The sequence below is a fragment of the Helicoverpa armigera genome, chromosome 7 (assembly GCF_030705265.1).
Source record: "Helicoverpa armigera isolate CAAS_96S chromosome 7, ASM3070526v1, whole genome shotgun sequence".
In the NCBI taxonomy this organism is placed as follows: Eukaryota; Metazoa; Arthropoda; class Insecta; order Lepidoptera; family Noctuidae; genus Helicoverpa; species Helicoverpa armigera.
Genome location: NC_087126.1, coordinates 954,371 through 970,715, shown reverse-complemented (window position 1 = coordinate 970,715; position 16,345 = coordinate 954,371). Strand labels below are relative to the sequence as shown.

The window sequence follows — 16,345 nt, the reverse complement described above, 5'->3', positions numbered from 1 at the left end:
CAACATTTACATATTTCCATTCTTAAGACAAGGAGAAAAATCAACAGTAGTTTCCCAATTATACATTAAGTACCTGAAGGAAGCGCTCTAAAACAGTCTCAAGCAGTTCTTAAAATAACCGATTTCAAATGCAAGTGTAAATGTAGGTAGAAAGACGTGAAGTGGGAGAATTTCTTTCAGACCATTACCCATTAAAGTGGTGTCCATTAGCCGAGCACCACTCTCCTCAAAGTAGTGCACGAAGGTAATCGCTTTTTATTTCAACTAGCCATGAACGTTGCGATTTCTGTATAAAAAAAGAAAATTGTATTTTTTTTTAGACTAGACTTTACATCAAAGTATCAAGACAAACTTCATTTGAGAAAGGCTAAGCGAATTAAGTGTTTGTGGTGGGTAAATCAACAAATCTCCTTTACATAGCGTGGTTCAAGAAAATGGGGGTACTTATATGCTTATCTGACTGTTTAAATGTGGGAAGTATAAAAGATAATACATTACGTATTAAGAAATAATATGAACAAAATTGCAGTAAGCTGATGCGAAGAAGATTTCTTGGTATCATACTTATGTCTAGAAACTAAAAAAAATGTGATATTATATGCATAGTTATCGTAATGTATGGTTACCATGTGTGTTTCGAAATGCTGGGTATCCAGTCGTCTGCTATCGACTCGTCAAGAAGAAGATTATCATACTTAACCCTTTCCCACTTCTCCAGGCGGACTGGTCAGAACAATTCGTGCTGAACGTGCACGGTGGGTCGGTGTTCCCCTGCGGAGACGGAGTCAGGGTGCTGTTCCAGTACCCGGAGTGCGTGCTGGAGGGAGCTGATAGAGTCAGGGTGTTCGGCAGAGACGCTGATCGGCTGCGGTATGTCGCTGAGAGGAGGGTTCGCAGGTGAGATGCGTTTGAGGTTATTTTTTGGAGGCTCTTACTCAAGGGTGTACTTAGCACGACAACAGTTTTCGCAAAACTTATGGTGGTAATTAAGTACGTCCAGTAAAATATTTTCTACTCAGTTGCTTGGGAATGTTCAATGTTATGTGACGGCAAAAAGTTGGAGTGAAAACGAGGTGTACCTACCTTGATACTCGACAACGCTAGACCATTGCTAGGCTAAATACAACAAATGGAACAAGAACATGCTAGGCAATTTTGGAACTGTCATCCTAGCATCCGAATATTATTTTAATTCTTTATTATTTTATACCCTTGCTGAATAATGACTTCAATTTTAATGGAAAATCACAATAAATTAAATGCTTGTACCGATAGCTTGTGAGTGAGTCGTAAGGTTTAATAAGGCAGTATTTATAACTGTGTCATTGATTACTACTGAAATCATAATTTATAAATCCACAGGAACAAAAGGCCCGATATCGATGCCACAAAATCCGAAGCGAATTATTAAATTATTCAACGCAATCACACAAAGCTACTAATTACTTCATAAATTAATATTGCAATTTATTGTGTGAGCTCAATCATCATCAGAATTCTGAATCCTCATCGATATTCCGCGGTAAATACTATTGGTTACAGATAATCTCACTAATATTTACAAACTAGGTTTTGCCAGTGGTTTCACCCGCTTGACGAGGGATCTACTTCGTATAGAAAATAACTTATGCTATTCTGATGTAGATAAGCTACATTGCTGCTAAGTTTCATCAAAATCTATCCAGTAGTTTTGCGTGAAAGAGGAACAAGCACACCTACATAAAAACTTTCGCAAGCATTTGTTCCTCGATCATACTTTGACAGCTGTAGGTATTAATTGAGATTTTTGGCATACGTGTCTATAGGCTAGGGTCTAACTTTTTCCGTGTGCAGGAAGTCGTTCCCTCGGGGCGCGGATGGAACTGCGGGCATAAGCGAATGTGATACATACATAACTATACAAAGATAATAATATGTATGTATTGTACATATGTATCTATGAAGTTATGTACCAGGCACTAATTTGCGGCGACAATAATCGGCTTACGCCACACAAATTCTGTGGGAATACATAATACCAACAGATTTGATTAATAATGCAGCTAGATACTTAGCGTTTGGAGATAACAATTTATATGGCAAACCACGCTGAATAATTCTGATAACCATTACCACTGTACATCATAGTCATTAGTTTGCACAAGATAAAAGATCTAAGAACAATTTCTGAGAGAAAACGAATACTTTTATTAGCCTTTCATGCCTTCCTAACATGTTCTAATCAGGGTAGATACAGAAACTGAATTGTTCGCAGTTAGTAGTATTTTTAAAATAATGACTCAAGAACGAACATAATTATGAAGGTGTTTTTTTAGTCTGGAAGGACCTGACAGTAACTTGCATCCAAATAAAATTATTTAAACCATGATTTCCCACCTAGAAATAAAAAGAACAGATAAACAATTATTCTTACCTACACTGATTAAGGAAGAGGTTATTAAAAAAAAGGTACCCATATTATAATCCAGTCAAATTCTTCACAATAAAGGTAGATAGATAATTACGGCATCACCAATACCGATTCAATTAATGAGATGTAAATACGTTATCAGAATTATTAATGGTTTTCGTTTATATGGTGGGCCATTACGCGTGTCGGCGTACCATGTCGGCGTCGGCATTAATTTTCGGCTAATGTCGGCGAAGTTCGGTGTTCGAGCCCAGTTATAAATTATTGCTCCTCTGATTTATTTACTTGGCATTTTATGTTTGTTAATATGTGGGTAATAATAAAAAGTATGTTCTTCACTATGCACTTGTATATCCTTTACAAGTCATGCTAATGTAGATAGTCCTAATAAACCAGCCTCTTACCAGGTTGTTCGGAATCTAAAACACTCGTGTAAAATTCTATATTAAAACTAAAACAACTGTCATATTCTTTTGTAGTTAAAATACATTGTTTCGTTTACTTACTATTTACAATAACTTCAATATAACTTTACTAATCAAAATCGATTTTCTACATCTGAATATGAAGGGGCATTCAAACTTACCACTTAACTAATCCTAAGCCTGTCTACTTATTACATTTGAAAACTTAGTCGACCTACGTAAACAAAATAGGTATTCGTCCAGGTTATCCTTATTTCAAAAGCCACCATTTCTTCCAGGGGTCAGCACACAGCCTCCTTCGACTGCCGACTGTTCAGCGAGCGTTACCCGGAGTACTGCTTCGTGTACGTGTCACAGGCAGTCACCGGGGCAGTCGCTGATGTTAGGATGGACTGCCTCCCAACGATGCCGCTGTCAGGTAATAAGAACAACATATCTTAGTATAGTTATCGGTACGAATTTTGAGCTCTGACCTACATCTGCGCAGAAGTGATTTATTAGCATAGAACCAATCCCGAGTGACGGCTATGACGCGATGCACTGCGGGCCTATCACCACTTTAGCTCGCCCCGCGCCTCACTTCATACCACAAAGGGACCCAATAAATTACTTCTGCGCAGGTGAAGGTCAGAACTCAAGATTCGTGCCGATAACTATACTTATAAGAAGCGCTAAAACTTGACTGATCATGCCGATGGATCAGAGTGTCTACAAGGATGTAAGAATGGAATAAAAACGTTTAGGTATTTGTGTAGGTGAAATGATAGGTGTACATGTGGAGAAGTAACCTTTGACTTGTGGGTTAATTAAATTACACAAATATTAATTTCTGGCAAAGAAACGGAACCTTCTGACGCTCCGTAAATATTTGACGTTTCATTATGTACCTACATGTGTAAGATTTTTACATCCAAATTAAACATTTAAGTATTTATGTCGAATCCTGAAATACTTGGTTCAAAACCCTAGATAGTTAATTCTATTTACACAGTACTAATGATAGTACTTATCTTCCCTCAGCAGACGGCGGCGCGGGCGGCTGGGGGGCGTGGTCAGCATGGTCGGCGTGTCCGGCGCCCGCGCACTGTTCTACGCGCACGCGCAGCAGGCACCGCTTCTGCGATTCCCCGCCCCCTGCTTATGGAGCGAAGCTTTGTGAGGTAAGTCTTCGTGGATAGTTTTGACTAGGAACCACCCTGATTTATAAATATAGTGATAGATAATATTTGTAGACAGTGCCTCGAGAAATTCTCATATCTCTATAACGATTGACCATGTAAGTACGTCCAAAAGTCAACTGAGTAATAGAATATATCAATAAGACTAATCATTTATCATTTCAACAGCCATCAAACATCAATCTAAATATACAGGGTTACTGGTAAGTAGACCGCATCCTTTCAGGAGGTGATAGTATAGGTCAATACGGACAAATTTGACCCTGGGATACACTGGGCAAAAGTTGACCCGTTTCAAGATAATCGAATTTCAAGATCTTTTCTTTACAAGTCGTCTAGGTACACGAATACATTTTTATTATTAGTTAAAAGTCTCGTTTTTGCGGATTTTTGTGTGTTTTGTGCCTTTTTGGATAGCTATATAGATGTAGATGTTTTTTAAGTATTCTGCACAAAAAAATGAAGAGTAATATTTTTGAGAAAATAACTACTAAAAAAGTAATTACTGTTCGCTATAATTTCCTCTGTGATTTGTACAGTTTCATGGTTTGTTATTATGAAGTGATTCATCTTCTATCCAAAAACACACAAAAATCCACAAAAACGAGACTTTTGACTAATAATGAAAATTTATACGTGTACCTAGACGACTGATCTTGAAATTCGATTATCTTGAAACGGGTCAACTTTTGCCCAGTGTATCCCATGGTCAAATTTGTCCGTATTGACCTATACTATCACCTCCTGAAAGGATGCGGTCTACTTACCAGTAACCCTGTATAAAACTCAAAGGTGACTGACTGACTGACATAGTGATCTATCAACGCACAGCTGAAACCACTGGACGGATTGATTAATTCAACCCCCACGGGTGATAAAATAAGGGATGATGAAGGATGTAAAATGTATTAGTTTGAACCTATCAGTACGTAATAGAACGAACAAAATAATGTTTAGTTCTAAATGTTGAGAAGTTCTGCCTACCGCTATTAGATGGCGCTGTGCATTTTCGTCTCATTTCTGAACCGCGGTGTTAAGATAATAATACTTCTTAACGCGAGCGAAGCCGCGGGCAAAAGCTAGTTTTTAAATAAAACTAAATAATTTTCTTATTAAATAATCTCAAAAGCCTTGTATTCGGTACTGTGTTATTTTCTGTAAAGCTAGTTTGGTTGCCAAGTTTCTGTTATTGGTTGCTTGGCTACGGATTTCATAGCAACCATGTTATTCATTTTTCACAATTCACGCCATTTCGTTTTTTTATAATTATTTCATTTGCTACGTAATATTTTTAAAATATGGCACCCAAAAAAGATAAAGGAAACAAAAATGACGAGAAAGGTGGAGTATTTACTGAAGTGGAGAGAACATTTATGGAACTCCAGCTAGCTGATAGCAACCGCAAGGTAGCTAGGCTTAGATCCGCTGTGGAAGAGTATGAGGCACGCATCGAGGAACTACAAAAAGCCTATGCGAAGTTGGACGAAGACAGGGCTGATATCATCGCTTACCTGAAACGGACTCTTACAGTGAAGAGTGAGGAAAATATCGAGCTGAAAGAAAAAGTCAAAGGGTTGGAGGAGATCAGACAAATTGAAAATGAACGGTTCAACGAAACCACACAACAATTAGAAAAAGACTTTATTTTTATGAAAGAACAGCTGACGTCGGAGAACAAGTTATTGGCAGGTAAACTGAATACTTTAGAAGAGTTTAGAGCTATAAGAGACGATTTAATGAGGAAGTTTGAAAACCAAGAACAAGAATTTCAAGACCAAGAACTGAAATACAAACGCCTTATATACGAATCTGAAAAGAAATTTATTATTGGTAAAGATAACTTAAAGAAAGAAATGGAAGCCAGACTATTACAACTTGCTCAAGATTTCCAAGATGCAACAGAATTAAGGGTCGCTGCATCTACACATAGAGTGATTAGGGAAAACATAGCTATTAACAATGAATTGGAAAATATTTTAAACTCTCAAGTTAGACTGTCAGCACAAAATGAATCTTTTAAAGAGGTAATGCGAAAGGCACAAGTGTCTAAAGAGTTGGCTGAAGAGGAGCGAGATAAAGCTATTAACAAGAGTGTTGTACAACTCAAAGTAATTGATCAGCTAACTAAAGCATTTGAATCAATGAAGAAAGAAAAAGCCTTATTTGAAAGAAAAACTTATAACTTCGAAGCACTGCAGGGAAAAATTGAACGATTGACTAAAGAAAATGTCAATCTTGGCTTTCAAGTGCGTGTACTGGAACAAAACTTACATGCTCGCGTAAGTGAGCAAAATAAAGCTGTGGTTGAAGCGGCAAAAATGTCCAAAGAACGTGATAAATTGAAAAATCCTTAAAGAAGCAGCAATCGCTATCCAAGCGGCCTTAAAATTGGACAAATGGGCATCAACTGAAGAGTCAACAGAAGTTATGGATAGACACGTTTTGCTTTCACATTTGTTGGAAATTGTATCACAGTTCCGTGAACTTGAACAATCAGACTCCGTGGGCACAATAGGTTCATTTAGTAAAATATATGAAGAAGGTGATCTGGGTTTTGTTCCTAAGCCAACGAAGAAAAAGGCCCTTGTAGTGTCATCTGTTCCCAGTGCAATTATTTCTATGAAAAACGGCACCATTCCGGCTGAAGATGCTAGACCACCATTGGAGTCAGAGTCCCGCTCTACTCTGGGAGGCAGCATCGATACCATGCCTAGTATTAAAGTTTTACCTCCAAATTCGCAAAAGGAAGTGGTTATAAATGAAAGTATAGAATCTTTTGTGGCATCCTCTTATCAATCGGAAGAAATAGCTGTAGAGGAAGAACAGGAAGAAGTGCCAGAGGATGACATTGAAAAGAAATTGGCAGCAAGTAAAGTTGAGATGCAGAAATCTTTGATGAAAGATTTAGCGCTTTCCCAAGTAATCCCAGAGCGTTCGGAGGCAATGAAGGACAAAGAAACGAAGTCCATGGCACAAATGAGACATAGTCTGGTTATGGAAGAAAACCAGATGTACAGGAAATTGAAATGGAAGTACTAATGGAAGAAGACTTAGATGTTGATGATGGGGATGTTGAAATTGATGTTGTTGATGATGATGATTTTGATAACGATGATGACGCTGGCGATGACGGAAAAGAAGAAGATCTCAGTGGAGTATCAGCCGACAAGGTCTCAGAGTCCCATTAGTAAGCAAAAGGAACCTCATCATTATTTGGGTGTTATATTTTTTATTTTTTGATATGTTTATTTTATTTTACTTTTTTTATGATGCCATTTTGCATTAAATTTTATTTTTCTTTTATTTTATATTCTTTTTATCTTGAGTGACGCGCGTACATATCGATTTCACGCATAAAAGAGAAAATCTTGAAGGGCGATCTACGTTCCTTTTGGGTTAACCACAAATAATCTTATTTAGTTTGAAAGTATGTATAATGTGTGTCACCCATGTTGCTGGCTGGGTAAATAATGAAATTAATGGCATACATAAAGTATGTATGCCATTAATTTCATTATTTACTGTTCACTTATGACTTGCATCCCTAGCTGTGTTGGTTATCTTATCTTTGATGAAGCCCCAGCCTATTATATCACTATCAAGGCTTTGCTATGTTATTGATCTAACATACGGTTGGTAGGTTTAACCTTCTCGACTTTCGATTATGTAAGTATCACAGTTTTTCTATTAGTTTAAATATGATTGATTCTATAGATATACTTATTGTGTATGTTATGGTTTATGTAGTTTTAGTTATTCTAATTATTCTTTTTCATCTTCTGAGTTCTATTGTTCGATAATTGCTCTGTGCTTATTGGTTCTTCTCTAGTTTGAGACTCCTGAATGACTATTTCCGCATGCGTGCTTGGTAATGGCTGCGGGTATTTTAGTTTCTTGTGTGTCTAGTGTTTGTGTGTGTCAGTGTTATCCTTCTAGTATTCGTACGAATACTGTGTCTCTAGTAGTAACTTTCTGAGTAGGTTTGATGAATGTATAGGTTAAAATACATGAAATTTTAATAATTACGATTTACAACAATTTTAAGAAAATAATTTAATTTAGTGAAATATCTTGATTTTCCTTATTGTACGCACAGTATGTGTGTAGATAGCATGTTTATCAATAAAGTATTTAGGTATTAAAATGTGTTGTTTCATTTCATTCATGAACCTTTGCATACAATATTTGGGAATTTATAGACTGGGACTTCTAGTTCCTGCCTCTATCTATGTTATTTAGGTTCAACTAGGAAATAATCGTATTATTCCAAAATTATTTCAAATAATTCAATAAAATATACTTACTATACGAAACTTCTCTATCGAAATCCAAATAACTTAGGTCGAGTGTATTTGACAAATGAGGTAGACATACTGTAACCAACTAAACCTTATTCCTAAAAGCAACGAAAATATTCGTAATTTATTGTGACAGCTCTAATGTCAAGGATGACAAACACTTTTGTTTGTAGAATTATCTCGCTACAGAATGTTTATTAATATTTTTTTTGTTAATTGCTATTAATATATACCGCACAATATGGCACCTAAGAAAGATAAGAAGAAAGGAAAAGATGAAGAAGCTCCTAAAGGCGTATTTTCCGAAGTTGAACGAGCATTCTATGATCTACAGTTAGCGGATTGTAATCGAAAATTAGCTCGTCTTAGGCAAGCCGTCGATGAATATGAAATTCGTAATGAGGAATTGCAAAAGGCATACGATAAGCTTGACGAAGATAGAGCCGATATCATCGCATATTTGAAGAAAACTCTCAATGTCAAAAATGAAGAAAACACTGAGCTCAAAGAAAAAGTCAGAGGTTTGGAGGAATTAAGGGAAATAGAAACAACACAATTCAAACAGACTGTCACTGAATTGGAAAAGAATTTTACTACCATGAAAGATCAACTAACTTCAGAAAATAAACTGTTGGCTGGGAAGCTCAATACGCTCGAGGAGTTTAGGGCTATCAGGGATGATTTGATGAAAAAGTTTGAAAAACAAGAGCAATCCTTTGAAGATCAAGAAATGAAATACAAACGAATGTTATATGACGCTGAAAAGAAGTTTGTAATAGGAAAAGATAAATTAAAGAGAGAAATGGAAGAGAGGCTCCTGCAACTAGCACAAGAATTCCAAGATGCTAGTGAAATGCGCATTGCTGCCTCTACGCATAGAGTAATCCGAGAAAACATTGCTTTAAATAATCAATTAGATAGTTTACTAATGACACAGGCAAAAGTAGCCGAGCAAAATGAGAAATTCAGAGAAGATGAAAGGGCATCCCGGTGCGCTAAAGAAGTAGCTGAAGAACAAAGAGATAAAGCAATCAACAAGAGTATTATCCAACTCAAAGTCATTGATCAGTTGACATCAGCGTTCCAAGATGTGAAGAAACAAAAAGCTATATACGACAAGAAGCAGTTTGATAATGAAAACTACAAATGCGAGTGCAACGATTGACTAAAGACAATGAAAGTCTCTTACTACAAGTCCGAATACTTGAGCAGAATCTGCATGCTAGCTTGGGCGAACAAAATAAATCCGTGGTAGAAACAGCTAAATTATTAAGGGAGCGTGAAAAGTATAAGAAGATATTAAAAGAATCAGCATTTGCCGTCCAAGCATCGCTTAAATTGGACAACTGGTCGAGTTTAGATCCCACGCGGGAAATAATAGATAGGCAAGTAGTACTAAAGAGGATACTTGCCGTCATAAATCAATATCGTGATGCTGCACGAGCCGAATCCATGGAGTCACTAGTCTCCCTTAGTAAAATTTATGATAAGGGAGATCTTGGATTTGAAGTTAAGCCCTCTCAGAAAGCTCCTGGTCCCAGAAGATCATTTGTCAGCGCTGGTGCCATTGGTGCGCAATCATCTTTAGAATCGTTTGAAGACAAACGTAGCTCCATAGCGGGTTCAATATCTTCATCATCCTCTTTCGGAAGCTTGAAGACAATTCCCAGTGTTGAACTTGTGCCCCCAGACGATGACCAAGTGCCAACACCTAAAGAAAGCTTGCCATCATTCACTGTGACGTCATTACATGAAAGTGGCAGCGAAAGCGAAGTAGAGGCCGAAGAAACTTTAGAAGATATGAATGACTTGGAAAAGATGCTGGCTATCAGTAAGGTTGAGATGCAGAAATCTTTGATGGCTGATTTGGCATCTCACATGTCTATGATGAAAATGGATCATAAAATGGGGGATACTTCTCAGCCAGCCTTAGCTGAGGAAGACGAGGAAGGAGCTGCTGATGATAGTAAGGCTAAGGAAGGAGCAGAACCAGGAGATGAGGAAACAGAACCTGTGAAAGATACTGCTGGAGGTGAGCAGGATACAGGTGCAGATAAGGGTGGTGAAGATGACGAGGAAAAGAAAACAAAAGAAGAGAGTGCGGAATGAGGAATTTATTTCGGAGTTTCAATAAGTTTTTTTTAAGTATCGTGTTCAATGGTATGTGAACGATGCGCATTAGTAAAATCCGTTTTCCGAAGTACTGGTAATTTGTACTGTGAGTTTATGTTTAGTGTAGTTTCGAGCAGTATCTAATGAATACATATTATAGTATACTGCGTGAGTCAATTACTATTTTTATTTACTCACGGACAGGTTAATTTACATCTTAGTGGTTAATACTTTCAAGGATCGACGAATATTACGGATGCGCATATTGTATTATTTATTTTACTGTAGTGAGTGTAATGTGCTTAGTTTATTTTGATGTATTCTGTGGTTTGAATGTTATTAAATATTTATTAAATACAGTTATACTTCTACACGAATCCGTATATTTTATTTAAAATCACAATCTCCTGTATTATCATTAGCTATTGATTTAGATGCTGCTAGTCTTTGTTTTTCAAATATCGCCTACTCGTTCACATCTGCTGATTGCAATTAATATCTGTCTCCTATTTTAGTCTAGAATCTCGTACACAGAAATCTGTTTAATCTCCCTAAAATTCTAACATCCGACTTTGACGACTATAGCCCTCTTCTTTCACCAGGCAAACTTGACGGCACACATAACCAAGTTCCTCCTTCCAGGGTCAAGCAGTAGAGCTGGCCGCCTGCGAGTGTGCAGCACGACCCTGGGCAGGAGACTCCACCATGGTGGTGGCTGAGGTCGGAGCTAGGTGCCGCTGTGGCTGCGTGTTGCACCTGGCACCTGCTGCGAGGTTGCTGGCAGGGTCTGCCAGGGCCTGCCCTGCGAGATCGTTCTGGTTGCTACAGGTTAGTTTGTAGATGGTGTTTTAGAATTATCTGGTTCGTCAATTAGTTTACTGTCAGTGTTTACTAAGGTAGATAATATTAGGAGCGTTTTGGTTGATATATCGTCTTAGTAAAATAAGCTCGTCGTAATATTACTTTTTGCGGAATTGTCTCTCTTCTCTATATCTCTTTCTCTATATAGTCTACATAATAATATATCGTAACGATAGTGAATATTAATCCTATTCTAAATGGAAATTCTTGGATACAAAGCTGCCCAAAAAAAAATCTGGCTATGTGATACATAGAAAATGTCAGCTAATACTACTGCTAATACCGAAATTATCTTTTATCTAACAGTTATGTAGCACTTGTTACCTGCAGGTATTATCTAAATTCCTAGATAACACTAATTTTACATGTTACTTCAATGTTTTGGTAAATAGGGTATTACAACATAGGTACATTCTACCATATTGTTGGTGAGATTTATTTTGATCATCATGAAATAACAAGGTCAACTTCCTCGCTCTTACGCTCCTTTATATCTCGTAAAAACTTTTTCAAAAATTTTCTTAACCGACTCCACATTACGCATTATCAAGTCCTTCTACCACTGCAAATAAAAATCAAATAATTTTTCAACACTTACGTTAACTGCGTCAGAGCTTGCACCCTAACAGAAACAAAACGTAAAGGTCATTTGGGACTTAAAAAGTCCCAAAACACTTTCCTGAAATAGTCCCAGGAAGCGGTCACCACCTACGGTTACAACATGGGATATACCTATACCTAAACTTGTTGGAAGCTGTCACCTCGCTTTAGATCAGTCTATTCCAAATTGAACCTTATTGACATTAGAGTTAAGTCCTTTCAAAATAATAATTGTTAAAGTTTACGTAGATTAAATAAACAGAATGTCGTAAGCGCCAAAGACTATAAGGTTCACTTTCTCATGGATATATGACATTATATTATGATGTCCGTAAGTATGTGGACGTAAGGGAGTGTTTGGTTTGGCTGCTGGACTTGACACGTTTGTTTAAGATATATTACTTGCTTGGGTACACATAGTTGTATATTTTGTGTTGGATATGCAGACATTTTATTTTAAAATATTGTGGTGTGTAATATTGTGGTGTGTGTGATGTTACTTCAAAATTACTTATTTTTTGTTGGTATAAAATTATGCTATGCTGAGGATGAAGTATCCAGACCGTTTGAGATTAGCTATCAAAACCAGACAAAAATCTAATGAATCATAATTTTGCTGCCTTTTAATTTATGTCGTTTTTATTACTAGAATTAATAACAGCATTTTAATCATAACTTCTCCAACAGCAGCTCGCCCAATCGACTATCCTAAATGTAAACGTTAGTATCGCCGTCAAGTCATTAAAACTTCCATTGTGAAGTAGGGCCGATATCCGACGGTTTAACAAACTAATATTGTTCCGGATACAGTTTACGGGACACCAAGTTACTGGCAACTGGCAATTAACTCGCAATGTGCCCGTTTAACTGAATTTGCTGTCAACCTCTCTAAAAGTTAACCGTTGTTATTGGGGGTGTAATTAATTGGGGGGGGATGGAACTTCATTATAGATTTTGATAGTATTTAGTTATGTATGGAAAGTAGGAAAAGTCTAGACAAACAAATGCATAGGTACAAAAGAAAGACACTAGGTAGAAAAATAGGTACCTCTATTTTTAAAAGTAGAATGTATTGAAACTTGGTAAATCGTGCAATATATTTAAAAATTAAGTCAGTAAAAGAACGTGAAGATGTCTCTATTTAGACGTCATGAAGTATTTACATATACATATTACAAAATGCATTATATTACTTAAATACGTAAAGACCCCGTATAACATCTTGAGACGCATTAATTCTGCTCAAAAGAACCTTAAGAATTTCACAAGCAACTTTCACTATTTATATAGCACTCCAAAATATTCTCTAAAATCCAAATTCTTAGCGAAGATTTTAGACAAGTTTAATAGTGAAAGAAAATATTCAATGTTAAACAAAGCCTGTAGAAGTGTCGAGAACATAATTCCTTTGAAAAATCAGTCTGTGAAGTGAGCGATTGGTTTCTGAATAACTTGTGAAAATAAGAAAGCTTAGCTGTTTTGTTATTGGAACGCTGACTTCAATTTGCTGCATATTTGTATTGAACTCTTGAAATATGATGTAAAAACATGATATACAGAACGAACTAGTTATGGTTAAGGTATGTTTACAGCGTGTGTTTTTTGTGTTAAAAAACGCTATTGAAGAGTAGGTGGTTTTCAAACTAAAAGTATAATCATTATTCAATAAAATAAAAGTATAATCATTATATCAAATAATGATTATACTTTTTAGTGCTGATGCATCATCTTACAGCCTGTTACGTAAAATAATGGTGGGTAAAAGAATGCCAATAGAGTTATTTTTCATTTTATTTCTTGCGTTAAGAAGATAAAACGAATACACTATGGCTATGAAAACAGTTGATAGGAAAGATATCACTAGTATACCCCCTTAATAGATTCATTTGAAAAATATTCAGTACTAAAATAATTTATTTCATTTTGTTAAAGTTCTTATCAAAGAAAGACAACAAAATAACCACAAAGAGAACATCGTTACACTATTTTCAGGTTAAATGAAGTCTTTCAGTAAATTAATTAATTGTTTTCTTAACTTCATGTCAGTAGATGTTCTGAAACAAGAGTTTTAGAAAATTGAATTGTTCAGTTCGAAGAGAAGTCAGAAAGTTAGACCAAGTTCAGATCGCCAATCCTTTCAATCAAAAGTTTTGATTTTCTACGGCTTGGCTTTGTTTTTGAATGTAACGTTTTCACGGAAAATTTCTGGATAAAAATAGGTATTGAGGCTTTTTGTGGTAACTTGTTAACCTTTTTATTATTATTTCTGTATGTAAACCTATAAAGCTTTGTAAATGGGTAATATGAGAAATGCCTTAGGCAGTCTGACTTTATTACAATTCATATTTTTTCTGTGGATAGACAGAAATAACTTACAAAGATGTTTAAGACTGATTTTATGAATTATGTTCCGCCCTCGACTTCACTCGCGTATCCGGGCTACTATTTCCCACGACATTTAACAAAAAACAGCCATTTAAACTACTTTTTTTAAAATAGATAATTTAAAACGGAATCTAAAATAATTGGATAAATCGGACCAGTAGTTTTTGAGCTAAGGGTTCAAACCAACTGTCAAAACTAAATTGAATATTTCATTTCAATATAACCGTTTACACGTAATAAATTTACTAAAACGATTCCGTTCCAACTGATCTGTTCTAGTTTGATTTCAATTAAAAGTTATTGTTTATTCATAGAAATTGATGTTCAATCGTATTGTATTGTAACTTTACTACAATCAGTATTGGTCGGAATAATACCTAGCCATTGGTTATGAACTTAGGTAATTAACTAATCATGAAGACTTTACAAACCTAAAAGTTTAGATGTGTAGATAAATGTATGTGTTTTTACTCTTCCACACTTATATTATCAGAATACCTAACATTATATTGTCATGAACATGTAAATGAACAATTTTTTACCGATAGCGAGAAGTGATTCATTTGGGCCAGGGTTAAACCACGAAAGGCCTTCCGTGGTCTATCTTCACTTATTATGGCTATAGTTCAATCAAAAGATAAAAAGAGTACACATTTTATATTTTAATTTACGTAATGTCTTCACCGTAGGCTGAAGAAGGTCTAGTAGTGAGACTGCGTATGGAGGCAGTGCGACTTCCGTGTGCTGGTCAGTCACTCCGGGCCAGAGATGGAGACTCCTTGGGTTCACCTCTCCTCGCCTCCTGGGATGGACCTGATAGTACTGCTGTGGTAAGTTGGCGTTTTATAGCTATGTTTTTAGCTGGCGCGTAGGCATTGTTCCTTGCAATCTTGTCTAACCTATAAAGTACATAGCCATACGTGATTTTTTTGACTTACCACGACTGAATATTGAAAATATCAAAGTATGTATGTACATATGTATAGGGCATTTTAAATTGAGCCGGAAAGAGCCGATGATTTATTTTTATGAATCAACACAGAAGGGCGTGTGCCACCCTGCAATCTGGCGGCCCACACGGCTGATTTAAACGCACCATAGCACGTGATTGTAATAGGACGGTGATTGCATTTAAAGTGGAGCATTATGAAAAGAGTACTTAAGGGTCTTCAAAATATCTGAACTTTAATGTTCTTTCTCTCTTGTAGACTGCCGGAGACGTGGAGTCCACAACAGATGGCAGTGGCGTCATAGAGATAGCTGGTGGGCGCCACATCCTCGTGGAACTGCGGTCTGATGACACCAGCGACCGCTGCGCCGGCGGATTCCTGGCTCATGCCACGCAGATGGGTGAGATATTACAGGCATTATAGACAGAGACGTTAGAGAGAATATGAGAAGAGTCCAAATGTACAAACTGTGAAAAATGGAACAGAACTCATTATGTAATGCAGGTGAAATTAAATAGTGAGAAGATACTAAGTAATATATAAATCAGAATGTTCAAATTAAATATCTACTAAAAGTAGCATCTTCAATGCCGTTGCTTTTATGCAACGGCTTATTTTGCAAGGAGCCATAAATCAATCAAACCTGCAGCTGCAGCATCAACTAGCGTTATAACGATAATGATAACATTCAGTTATCCCTCATCAGGGACAAAAAGCCCGCAGATTCCTACACAATCGATTTCCTTTCAATCTTGGATAACAAGTCTGATGTCCTATCACCAATCAACAAAAATAGTTAAATTAAACAATTTGAAAGTTTTTCACCTGTGACTTTTTAGGAACTGTTAGATAATAATACGTTGTTACACAGAGCCAATCCGCAACGCATCAGCAGCTTGGGCATCAATGAGTGGCGGCCTCTGGTGGCGCTCGGGCGGAGGCGCGCGTGAGGTGGCCGTCGCACTAGCAGCCGCTGCAGCGCTGGCTGCGTTGTGTCTAGCGCTGCATTCAGCGCACCGGACGAGGGCGTACCAGAGAGCTGCGGATAAGGACTCGCTTACTGATAGTGATGGTGAGTAGAAGAATCTAGATATTTTTATGGAATAATACACGCATAACACTGATA

General features: G+C 36.8%; 3 protein-coding genes across 5 annotated transcripts in view; all 3 read left to right on the top strand.

Annotated features, from left to right (window-relative positions):
* The window catches only part of LOC135117104 (uncharacterized), a 219,203-nt gene that overhangs the window by 197,423 nt on the left and 5,435 nt on the right, over positions 1–16,345 (top strand). For all 3 annotated transcript variants that reach the window (XM_064035538.1, XM_064035539.1, XM_064035537.1), the window contains 7 exons: positions 719–897; positions 3,114–3,253; positions 3,856–3,995; positions 11,066–11,251; positions 14,959–15,099; positions 15,478–15,619; positions 16,091–16,291. In XM_064035538.1, the coding sequence (XP_063891608.1) occupies positions 719–897; positions 3,114–3,253; positions 3,856–3,995; positions 11,066–11,251; positions 14,959–15,099; positions 15,478–15,619; positions 16,091–16,291 (1,129 nt within the window). The remainder of the gene's footprint in view (positions 1–718; positions 898–3,113; positions 3,254–3,855; positions 3,996–11,065; positions 11,252–14,958; positions 15,100–15,477; positions 15,620–16,090; positions 16,292–16,345) is intronic.
* LOC126056069 (cilia- and flagella-associated protein 157) lies at positions 5,164–7,316 on the top strand. Its single transcript, XM_049847590.2, is given in 2 exon segments — positions 5,164–6,357; positions 6,359–7,316. Coding segments are annotated over 2 exon segments (1,740 nt in total). The 5' UTR covers positions 5,164–5,311; the 3' UTR covers positions 7,053–7,316.
* On the top strand, positions 8,438–10,800 carry LOC110379853 (cilia- and flagella-associated protein 157). Its single transcript, XM_021339666.3, is given in 2 exon segments — positions 8,438–9,447; positions 9,450–10,800. Coding segments are annotated over 2 exon segments (1,866 nt in total). The 5' UTR covers positions 8,438–8,552; the 3' UTR covers positions 10,421–10,800.